The following is a 12520-nucleotide window of genomic DNA, read 5'->3' as shown; positions in this document are numbered from 1 at the left end:
TCTGTCATGCCAAAAACAAATGATCAAATTTGAAGAGCCATTTTTCTGGATCTCTTCCTTCCCATACTGTAGCAAAATATAAAAATATGATTTTAGTTTTATCCATGCAGTGACAGTTTTTTCCCCAACTATTTAATAAGCCCATTTAAAAAACACCATCACCATCCTGGTGGATTCACTTTAAAGATGCAAAATAAAAATATGGGAAACTGCTTTTTATCACAATATAGGAAGAGGCAATATCAAATTATTGGTGATATGGTATTTTTTATGGGTGTTAAACTGTATTCAAAATAACGACTTTGGCTAATTGTGTTTTTAATATTTGTTATCTTTGAGAATATAATTTTTATTTAAATAGAATGCTTTTTAGCTATTGATATTAAATAATGAACAAAATAAAATCAAGTTGCACCTACAAATTAGCAAAAATATTGTTACCATTTGATTTATATTAGGCTGCCAATTTATTAAAATATTATATTATTAATTACTATATTTCTATGTTGGAATAAGGATTCCCTGTGATATCACACTTAAAATTGCAAAAGCACAGATAACAGATTGGTTTGGGTTTTTTTTCAGTATTTGAAATGTAGATTGACTCAGTTGTTTAAACTAAAGATTTAATAACAGCAAACCCCAAATATTTTTTTTTGCTTCATTTACTGTACATTGCTTTAAGCTTTTATTGAGTATGGATACAGATCAGCTCAGTAATATATAGCATTTTGATGCAGAGTAGAGTGAACTCTTCCTGCTTTTTATATATAGCAGCAAAGATCATACATTGCATTAATTCATTATATGATTCGCCTGATTTAGGCTTAGAATTATGTGTGAATTCAGACGTGGTTTGGAAAACCCAACATTTATATTTAAATGTTAGTTTATTCAAATTACAGTTAAAAAACCTTAATTTATTACAATATATAAACTGCTTACTTTATTTGTGGTTAGACCAAAAGATGAATAATTTGAGGATGTAGATACAGTATAGATATATGTCCTATATATTGTAGGACTTAGGACAGCAAAATTTTACATCCAACCATGAAAGAAGACTTTTTGACCACTTTGAATGATAATATCTGTACAATTTTAATTTGAATAATCTTAAAATTTAGCAATGTGCCAGCTTTTCTACACACCACTTTATGTTAAAGCAATTTGTAACATGCTAATAATCATACTATTAAAATTCAATGAAATCTACGTAAAATTGTGTAAATTTTAATTTAAAATAAATGTGTATTTTTATGTTTATCATAATTTAACAACAGAAAGTTAGTATTTAAACTGTGTGTGCATACAGGCACACACCTGCATACACATACATACATTTAAATTATTTATGTCAGTGTTTGTAAAAGCCTGCCACTGACATTGGTTGTCTGCCTTTTATATCCCACTTACCTGCATTCCCCCCTTTTTCAATCCTCCTGTTGGATGCTCACACGAGAGCAAGTTTTAACTTGCGTGAGTGGCGAGTAGAAACATCAACATGAATTTTATTTTAAAAATATTAACAAGAAATCAGTTATCACATTTGAGAGTCAATCAGATTGTGTAGTATGTGTGTGTTTTTTTTTTTATTTTTTGTGTTTTAAAGCTTGGGAACCACAAAAAAGGGAATTGGTCCAGTGTATTCTTCTAAAGCAGCTCGAAGTGGGCTCAGAATGTGTGATCTAGTTTCTGACTTCAATGAATTTTCAGAAAGGTAACAATTTTTCTAGTGTAATGTTACATTCTATGTATATTTATTACTAGGGCAATCAGTTTTCTTATTTGTAGATTCTGATTTTCATACTCCTTGCTGGATTTCTCACTTATAATTTTTTCTCTTTTCACTTTCTAAAATCAAAGTCTGTATCAAAGATTTGTGTGAATGTTTTACACCTATAATAGAATATAAACTTTTTTACTTTTTAGATTCAAAGTGCTGGCCAATCAGTACAAATCTGTTTACCCTACGTTAGAGATTGACATTGAAGGAGAATTGAAAAGATTAAAGGTAAAATCACAGAAAAGGCCTATTAGTTGATGGATTTTTCTGAGTATGCTTCCTCTAATGAAAGGGCTTTAAAGAAAACAGAAGGCAACAACAATAATTAAATATCTGTATAAGAATTTCAGAGATGCTACAAACAGATTGTCATTGTATATTTCTATGGAAATGTATTTAGTGTTTAAATTGTTTTATAGTGAATTCTCTGTTTCAGAGAATTTGAGGAAGTTTGAGGAAGTTATCTCTTAGAAGCTCATATTTCTTGGGAAAATCTGTGACCAGAATCTTAGGATTCATGTCTTATGGATGGATGGGCATTTATTTTGTAGTATCAGAATATTATGCAATGTTTTATAATATTAGAATTAGAACTACCAGTGGAGTTGACTGGTAGAAAATTTGGTACAGACTAAACTGTGCCTGAGTCTGTCATTTGTACTTCTTTAATTTTCTGGTTTAGTACAACAACGAAACAGGACAGGTACAGACTCCAACAGATAGTTAAGATTGCAGAAAGAAAAATTGCAACCAGCCTGCCTTCCAAAAAAGACCTTTATATTGTGCAGGTCAGGAGGACTGAGAAGATATCTGGAGAACCCTCATGTCTGTTTCAACTCCTTCCCTTGGGATGACGCTAGAGAGCATTGTATGCCAGAACAACTAGACACAGGGACAGTTTTTCCCCCATGCCATCGCTCTGCTGAACACCCTAATTCTCACAGTGCTGTCTATTGTCTTTGTATATTAATCCATGTAGTGTGGTTATAATATTATTTATCCTTCTTATTATGTTCTTTACTCCCCCCTTTTATTGGTATTATTATTCTGTGGCATTGCATGTACACTCAGTAGTTCTGTACCGGAGACAAATTCCTTCTGTGTCTAATCCAGTGGTTCTCAACCTGTGGGTCGGGACCCCATTTGGGGTCGAACAACCATTTCATGGGGGTCGCCAAACAACGCAGTCCGCCATTTTTTCCCCCTTTTCCTTAGCTGTGCTACTCCCTTTTATTCTATTGGCTTTTGAAAGCCAATAGAATAGACTCTCTTGAATAGAGTCTAATTCTATTGGCTTTCAAAAGCCAATAGGAATTGTCCAGGCTGTCTCTGCCCTGCTGAGCCCGCCAAAAGTCCCATTCTGCAAACGGTGCTGCACCAGTTGAGTAGTCCTCGACTTACGACTGGTTGAGTAGTCCTCGACTTACAACCGGTTGGGGGGTCGCGGCATTAAAAAGGTTGAGAACCACTGGACACTTGGCCAAACAAAGTATTCAGTTCAGTTTAAGTTTCATAATCCTAAGTGGCCAGGAGGAAAAATTACCAGAATTGGAAGCATAACTGTCATTAATAAGTACCCAACAGTAAAATTCAGTTCTGAACCAGGAACCTCATCAAACTACAGCCCTGTGGATGGGGCTTGAAAAGACAACCACTGCTAAAGAGAGATTGTACCCTCCTTAGAATAAGATCATTATAATTCATTAAATTTTTCCACTAATGGAGACAACGTGTATTATAGAAGGTAACTGGGAAATGACAAACACTAAGGTCAGGCGGAAGAGTAATAAGGCACTCTGTTGTTCTTTAAGAAAGAGGAATTAATAAAAAATTCTTAGAGAATGTAATGTTGCAGGATGTGGTGGTGACCATTGACTTTAAAGATTACAGGTCATATTTATTAAAGAGATTGAAAATGTCTATAAGGTATGATACTGAAATCAGGATTCAGATTTAGAAGAAAGGTACCCCATAATATTATTTACTGTGAGTCAGAGGGGAAGGAATGACTAATTGCCTTCTTGTTATGTTTGCAATTTTGCTGAGAATATTTGATTGGCAAATATTATTGTATAATCATGTAGACTTTTGATTTGATCCCATGGGGATGTTCTTAATTTTTAATATAAGAAAGAACTTTCTTGTTTCCTTTAAATATTTTACTACTTAGTCATACTCATACGTTCCTATTTCTTTCATACAAAGAGTAGCTCATTGGTGGCATTCATAACTTCGTTTAAAGCAGCTTTCACCAAACTGGCACAATCCAGTGCTCTGAATTGCAAAAGGATATCTTGTTGGGAAGACATACGACTATTATTATTTTATTTAGTACAATATCTACATTGCATTGTCAATCTTAACCAAATTTTACTATTTGTTATATATCACAATATACTAATTTAACCCTAATTTGTGCAACACTCTTATTTGTCTAGGGCTATAGGGAAAGAATCAAACCAATGGTAAAGGATGGTATATATTTTATGCATGAAGCTTTGCATGGCTCTCCAAAGAAGATTTTAGTGGAAGGTGCAAACGCAACATTATTGGACATTGATTTTGGTAAGTGTGAATAGCAAAATCTGTTCACTTCTGAAAAGTGACTGTTATGTAAATAACACCTCAAATTACTTTTCATGTCCTTAGGAGATGAGTGATTTTACCCCACGCAGAATACTTTGTCCCATTAAAATTTATATTATAGCTCAGTTTTTAATGTGCCATAGAACTCTTTGTTTTGGTAGTATTATAAATCCTGGGTAATATAAGTACTCTTGAAAAACTTATTTTTAACTAGAACATATTGAAAGTGATTGCCAATTCTGTGATTTTTTTCTCTCCATTCTAATGATGATAGAGATGAAAATACGCTTTAGTGAAATTGTCTAGAATTTGTAATGTAAAATGTTGAGGTAAGTTTTCTCAAGTGGAACTAGTCTTCCTGTTCAAATTTCATACTCAGAAATATACTTTAAAAATCCTGCATTCCAAAAGCTTAAAATAGATACACCTTTCTTCTGATAGATACTGTGGTGATATGATGGAACATAATTAAATATGTGCATATCTGTTAGATGCATATATAATACACGTTCAGATGTTGCACATAACTTAGAGTTTTTATTAGAAATCACTTCTGAATTAAGCAGAAGTCTAAAAATATCCCTGCAGTTAACTGTAAATTTTGTCTGGAATAGACCATTATACAAGGATGTTAAATAAATAAGTGCTATTACTATAAAACATGAATAAGAGCTGCAGCTGTATATCTCAGTGGAAATGTTTCTTGATATAAAAAGCAGGACTAAGACCTAATTTATACATTATTCAAGAGCTTTCATTGTAACAATACAAATCTTACAATTTATGTACCCTTTATTAACCTGTGCTAATAGGTACTTATCCTTTTGTAACCTCGTCAAATTGCACTGTGGGAGGTGTTTGCACTGGCTTAGGTATGCCACCTCAGAATGTGGGTGAAGTATATGGAGTTGTGAAAGCATATACAACTAGAGTTGGGATTGGTGCCTTTCCTACAGAACAAAACAATGTAAGTATAATGTTAAAATAAATATACAGGGCCTCAACTGTCATGCATATAATTTCCCTTAAAATTACATAAAGATTGAATAGCAATTTTCCTAATAGTAGAGATGTCTGTGGAGATTCTCAATCATCCAGGTCATGGTTGTCCCAAAGGTGCTTTTCAAAAGTCAACTGGACTTTTTTGGTCCCCCCCCCCTTGAAGATGTTTCACTTCTCATCCAAGAAGCTTCTTCAGTTTTGGCTGAAAGGTGGGAAATGGAAGGATTTATATTCCTTAGCACTCTGGTCATTAGCACTCTGAAGATCGGTTGTTAGCTTTCTGAGAATTGTTGAGGCCTCTTGGAGGTTTATCTTTACCCTCAGGATCATCTGAATCAGAGTGCAAATGGGTGTGGAACCTACTTGGGACTGCTGAAAGGACTGTGTTGTAGACAGCGGATAGGTGGTGTCATACCCCCCCTCTGTTAGGGAGGGCTGTTCAGTCTTAATATAGCTGGTCTCTTTGATCCCTCTTTTAAACCAGTGGGTCCCTCTGTGCAGAACGTGGGCTTTGCTATCTTCAAAAGAGTGGCCTTTGTCTTTCAGAATCATCAGGACAAGAGTCAGCAGTCCATTCAAATTTGAAAGACAAAGGTCACTCTTAGCATATAGTCATTAAATGCCATTAATAGATTTGCTTATTCTGCTAGTATTTTTAAATTACCTGACATTAATAAAGGTAGCTTTTGTATTTTTATCTTGTTTCATGTACGTTACTTGGGTAGAATGTAAGACATACTTTATTTTGTTACAAATACATTTGGTTTATAAGGTGATAAAATTGCTCCAAGATAGTGTCATTAATGTGTTTTTTTTTTTTTTTTTTAGGAAATTGGGGAATTGCTACAGACACGAGGAAAAGAGTTTGGTGTGACCACAGGGCGAAAGAGAAGATGTGGCTGGCTTGATCTTGTATTGCTTAGATATGCTCATATGATCAATGGATTCACTGCGTGAGTAATTTATACTGGTTTCATATGGCCTTCTTATTGATTGGTATATATTACACGTTTTGTAAATTATTCCAAAGTAACAGATGAAAATAATCATTACTCCAAGTAACAAAATTCCAGTTTTTTGAATGTCATCGTAGAAACTAGTGATTTAAAAATGGATATTATTGTAAAACTTGTGTGTGTGTGTATATTAATTTTACATATTTCACAATGGAAATATAGTACAGGTGATCCTCAACTTACAGCAGTCTGTTTAGTGACCATTTGAAATTACAATGGTACTGAAAAAAATGACTTAATGACCATTTTTCACAGTTATGACCATTGCAGTATCTCCATGGTCACGTGATTTACATTTGGATGCTTGACAACTGATTCACCTTTATGATGGTTGCAGTGTCTTGGGGTCAAATGATCACCTTTTGCAACCTTCTGAGAAACAAATTTGATGGGGAAACCAGATTCACTTAACAACCATGTTACTAATTTAACAACTGCAGTGATTCTTTTAACAAATGTGGCAAGAAAAGTTGTAAAATGGGGCAAACTTACTTAAGAAATTTCTCACTTAACAATATACATTTTGGGCTCAGTTGTGGTCATAAGTTGAGGACTACCGTGGGACAAGACCTTCATAAATATGAGTTGGTTGTACGTATGAAAAACAATCATGTCAGTTTTTTCAGTGCCATTGTAACTTTAAACGGTCACTAAATGAACTGTTGTAAGTTGAGGACTATCTGTACATTAACAGTGTGCTATCTGTTTTGAATTTAAATAGGGAAATGTTAGGGGGACAGAGCTTTAGGAGTTTGGTTAGCGATATTTATTATCAGCAGCTGTTTTTTTTCTGAGTAATTAATTATATCTAGCTCAATTTTCTATCACTGCATTTCTTTTCTGAGTTTAAGTTTATCTCTAGGAAAATGTTGTGATTCACGTGAGTTGATAGAATTCAATATAGATGAGAATATGTCTTGCATTAATTAAAGTTTTAGGCATGTTTTGGGATTTTTTTCAACTCATTTACGTTTTCTTTGCTATAATATTGTTCCTAAAAATGTGTTCTAGAAGGGGAATAGTAGTTTTTTTTTGAAAATGGAGGGTACAGCATCAGAGTTGATCAAGAGGACATATTGATGGAATGGAATGGAATGGAATGGAATGGAATGGAATGGAATAGAATAGAATAGAATAGAATAGAATAGAATAGAATAGAACAGAACAGAACAGAACAGAACAGAATTCATTTCTTTATTGGCCAAGTGTGGTTGGACACACAAGGAATTTGATGCCAGCCTTACGAGGTAGATCAAATAGAAAACACAACCAGATGAGTTAATTCTTTACTGTAAGGTTGTATTAGCAGAATCTTACAAATTTGAAATCTTTCCCCACCAAGCATCTCCTTCATGGCCCCCCAAACAGGTGGGAATCTCTTCTGAGCCTCTTGCCCCACCTACCTTTCTGCTGCAGGCTAAGCCGCCTTCCTTTGGTTGGGTCTGATTGCCCTTTTTCCAAGTAATTCCCACATACCATTGAGATCTCTACTCAAATAAGTCTTATTTGATTAATAATATGATTATAGACATTTTCAAAGGTGATACCCACTTGTGGTGGCATCCTGATTTGGAATCTTTTTCCTAGAAAGGGAATTATTTCCTAGGTAAAACAAATATATTTTAATACTTCTAAGTCTTTTAGTATAGTAATATTTTAACAAGAATCTCCTGCTACATGAAGATTTTAATTAAAATTTGTTATTCCATTTTTGCTCTTTAGAAATAATTGTGTTTTTAGTTTAATTTTAGACTCAGTATCTTAAAATTGTTTGTATGCTGCCCTGGCAAAAAATTGCTTTTAAATGTAACTATATATTTTTGAAGAAAAGTAATAGCAGTAGCTATGTGCAGATTCTAAAAAAGAAAGTTGTCACTTCTCAGTGATACAGTTGGGATCATAGAATATTATACTACAATTACATCTGCAGACAGCTAACGGTGCATCAGCTCTAGCGATTAACACTGCAATTTATTTGACGTAATTTGATATTTAGTCAATACTGAGTAGATGGTATTTTAAGAAGGTAACTTTCAATTTAAAATCCAAGAGTTTATGTTTGCCTACAAATAACTAAAATTTGAACATTTCTTTTAAACAGACTGGCTCTTACCAAATTGGATATTTTGGATGTATTTCCTGAAATTAAAATTGGGGTTGCCTACAGATTAGATGATAAAATCATACCTCATTTCCCAGGTAAGAAAATATAATGTACCAAATATGTTCATTCTACAATGCTACTGCTACTAAAAAGATATAGTTACTATTAGATGTATTCCATCGCTTCAGTAGGTTTTGTTGATACAATTCCATATATTTCATCTATAAAAAAAAGTACAGTTCCCTGCATTAATTACTTGGTAGGGAACTTTCCCTTCTTGAATTAAGACTTTAAGACTTCAGTTGTTTATTTTCATTCATTTTGTAAACTACCAAAGGAATGATTCCATTACCATTTTAAGATGGGCTTATATTCTTCAGTTCCGTGATTGGATAAGCTTATTTTTATGAATGTTTTTCTGTGATCAAAACGGACACAATTGTTCTGGACTCTTAGTAACTAATGATTTGGTTCATTAATTGATTAGTCTTATGTTAGTAACATAAATATAACTCTATTAGTCTGGTTCTTCTTTCTTCTCAGCAAACCAAGAAGTCTTAAATAAAGTAGAAGTGCAGTATGAGACCTTCCCAGGATGGAAGAAAGACATATCAAATGCGAGGACATTTGATGAATTGCCTGTAAATGCACAAAATTTTGTTCGATTTATAGATATGGAGCTCGGAGTTCCAGGTAAGTGCAACGCAAGGGATCCTTTAAATCAGATGTGTTGTAAAATTGTCATTGGAGAATCATACTTTTGTGCAACAATTCATAATTTTTGTTGTTAGCTACTTTTAGCAATCAAATCGTCCTCTGTAAATCTTAAGTTTATGAAAAAAGAAGCACTGAATCAAAAATCCTGATTTACAAATGAATATTAATAAGTAATATTAAACTGGTTGCTTGTGGTTTTAGAACATATAATATATTTATTTTCAAAAAAGGAAATTGTTGTATTTAATAATAATTTAAACTGAATGAAAAGTTCCTTTTGAATTTTAAGCAATTAAAAATGATCATCCTAATATTAAAAGAATGGAATTATATTCCCAAATGTGTTTAAGCTTTAGCAAGCACAATTTATTGTTCCATTATTTGATAAACTGGGGAAGTTCATACTTCCCACTTACAGAAGATGATATATATTTTTTAAAATGTACATTTAAAAGATATTGATGGAAAATACTGAGCTTTCATATATCATATTTTGCATCCTCCTCCCACTATGGTAGAATTATAGTTTTTCTAGTTATTTTTCCCCTGCATCAATACTGTACCCTTGACAGAATTGCTTGAAAAAATTGATCCTAACTGATAATACAACATAGGATTAAGGAACAGCCATCACACAATTCACTAATCACAGTATTGACCAACTAGTTCAACAAAAGTACTAATATACATTATCTGTGAATAATAAATTAGCTCTACCAAATTACCAAAGGACTATTAAATATTGATTAAAAAGTCTGTGCCAATGGTAAGGTTGGTATCTGATGTAGTTTGAACCAGCTGATTTTTCTTGAGAATTAATCACAGTAAAACATGCTTTTTTGACTAATTTTCATGTGCCTCGTGAAATGGTAATTATAATTTTAAGCAATAATGCTTTTTCCTATCGATTTGCATATAATTTAGTTAGTAAGAAAGGCTTTCTTCCAAAATATGATGCAAAAAATGTTTTTGTTTTTGCAGTTAAGTGGATTGGAGTAGGAAAATCCAGGGAGTCAATGATCCAGCTCTTCTAAAGATATTGGATAATTTGAAGAAAAGAAAGCACACTCCACGGAGACTGCTTGTTCACATACACACACACTCACACAGACGTGTGTCTTAACCCAATAAGCAATTTATTTGGATGAGGAAATTGGAAACATCTTGTAAAACAACAATGTAAAACAACTAGAGGTAGTCTGGGAAAAAAACCCAGTTGTTGCTATAAAACATTGATATATCAGTATCATTTATCTTACTTTTAAGTTCCAATGGCAAGTACTGCCACCATTTGCCACTGATATTTTTTTTCTCCAAATGTATCCCCAGGCCTTTTTTCTGTTTATATTTCTAAGTCTACTGTACATTTGCTTTTGGTGGTATTACTTTCTGAAATTTTGGATGCTTAAGATAATGCAGTTTTGCACAGTTTTACATCTTCATTTGTACTCCTAGAGCTGTTATACTTTGTATGGTTGCTGACGTAGTGTGTGATTAAAGAGAGGGGTGATTTTATAATGATGACAAACCTAATTTTTTGTTACAGTTTTTATTACAAAGATAATGAACCATAGTTTAGATGGGGTGCTTAATATGTATACAGTACAACTTAATTTATAAATGATAATATTGGAAGTGCTTATATCCTTGTATGGAATTCATTCTTTTCCCTTCTCCCTTATTAATACTTTTACATTTCAGAATTTCATTATTCAGTTCAGTTAATCATTTCATTGGCCTATTACTCAATCTATTCAGTAAGATTCATTTAGAGGATGATTGGAAATAGGATGACCTAAATATTACTTAATTATTTTCTTAACACAGAGAGTCTTCATGGGTTAAGATGACTTGACTACCCTATGTAAATAGGCTTCAGAGACAATATTTATGTAAATATTGACTTTTTAAAGAACAGAATTCATCCTTGGCAGATATTCAAGACAATATATTCTGTAGTTTCTAGTTGTGCTTTGCTAAATACTTTTCCTTCGAATTTATTGTATGTCTATATTGATCTAGCTTGTAGAAATCTAAGTAATTTCAAGCCAATTATATTCTTTAATCTTGACACCATTCATGACCTTTTCTTACTCTGTGGGCATTATTTTGTAAGATGAAGAATGCTGATTTTCACTCTGTTTCTATGTAATTCTGTACCTTTATTCTGCAGTATTTTAGGAGGGGTGAGCCACAGCTTCACGTAGGATGCAATAAGTGAATGTACATGTATATTTTTAACTGACATTTTATTAAGAGGTTGTATCTAATAGCTGTCTTACAACACAGTATCTAAAAACAAGATGCTAACATCAGGGAATTTAACTTAAGTTTTCCAGTCCTGTTCATATTTGCAAAGTATGCAAAGAATTCATGTCATTTGAAGTACATTTTCATGATCGTTGTGATGAGTTTTGAAAAATATATCCTAGAGTGTGAACTCTTAAAATAATGTATTAATTTCTTTTGATAAAATGTGAGGATGGAGGGGAAACAGCAGCTCTTAAAAAATTTCTATGAAAATACCACCTCACTTTCTGGGAAAGTTAGCAGTAACCTTTAGACCGATATAGATGTTGCATGAAGAAACATGATAAAGTTCTAACATAAATAGAAAATCCTTACTGTAAAATAACCATGATTTAGCACTGTAATAGCTGTTATTTCTTTTTACTTTGGAGGGGGCGGGTTGCACATGGAATTTTATTTTGAAATAAAAGGAAATTTACAGTCAGCAAAAAGGGGCACACCAAGATTATCAAAATAATTTTAGACTGTTAGTCTAGGTTGTCAGAAAAATCATATGCTTCAGTGACTAGAAGTTTTGAAAATGTTCCAGACAAAATAAATGGAAATCCTGGTGCCACAATGCCTTTTTAGAAGATTGCTTGTTTGTTAAACATGGTCTTGCAAAAATTGTAAGTCATCTGTTATTGACAAGATAAAAGTATTTTAGAAAACCAAAGTTTTCCAAGTTTTCTTTGTACTCAGAAACAAGTATGTTATTTCTAATATTTCTGACACAAACAAGTTCCAGTCTTGATGCTCTGGCATGTAAATATTACAACAATAGTTTTCCTGCTGTCACATATGCCTTTTTCTTTAATATTACCCTGAGCCGATTTGTGTCAAAGATTCATTTTCCTGATTGCTGAAACTTAAAAAGTAAGTAAATCCTCAGCCCTGCATTTAGAATTATTTTCATAGAGCAGAATTGTCTATGGAGATTCTCAGTCATCCAGATCATAGTTGTCCCAAAGATGCTTTTTCACGCGGCAACAGGACTTTCTTGTTTTTCTTTTGAAGAAT

The 12520-nt window shown here is 32.9% G+C and overlaps 1 protein-coding gene across 2 annotated transcripts in view; it reads left to right on the top strand.

Annotated features, from left to right (window-relative positions):
• The window catches only part of ADSS2 (adenylosuccinate synthase 2), a 35096-nt gene extending 22920 nt beyond the window's left edge, over positions 1 to 12176 (top strand). Inside the window, exons 6-13 of one of the 2 annotated variants that reach the window (XM_039369115.1) lie at positions 1613 to 1720; positions 1933 to 2014; positions 4225 to 4351; positions 5185 to 5339; positions 6203 to 6327; positions 8492 to 8589; positions 9038 to 9187; positions 10193 to 12176. In XM_039369115.1, coding sequence (XP_039225049.1) covers positions 1613 to 1720; positions 1933 to 2014; positions 4225 to 4351; positions 5185 to 5339; positions 6203 to 6327; positions 8492 to 8589; positions 9038 to 9187; positions 10193 to 10245 — 898 coding nt within the window. In that variant the 3' untranslated portion in view covers positions 10246 to 12176. The remainder of the gene's footprint in view (positions 1 to 1612; positions 1721 to 1932; positions 2015 to 4224; positions 4352 to 5184; positions 5340 to 6202; positions 6328 to 8491; positions 8590 to 9037; positions 9188 to 10192) is intronic. The other variant, XM_039369116.1, reaches the window with a different exon arrangement.
• Positions 12177 to 12520: the final 344 nt, after the last annotated feature.

The sequence above is a fragment of the Crotalus tigris genome, unplaced genomic scaffold, assembly GCF_016545835.1.
Source record: "Crotalus tigris isolate CLP2741 ecotype Arizona unplaced genomic scaffold, ASM1654583v1 scf7180000020974.397596, whole genome shotgun sequence".
Classification (NCBI taxonomy): domain Eukaryota; kingdom Metazoa; phylum Chordata; class Lepidosauria; order Squamata; family Viperidae; genus Crotalus; species Crotalus tigris.
This window is presented reverse-complemented; position numbering and strand designations above follow the sequence as displayed.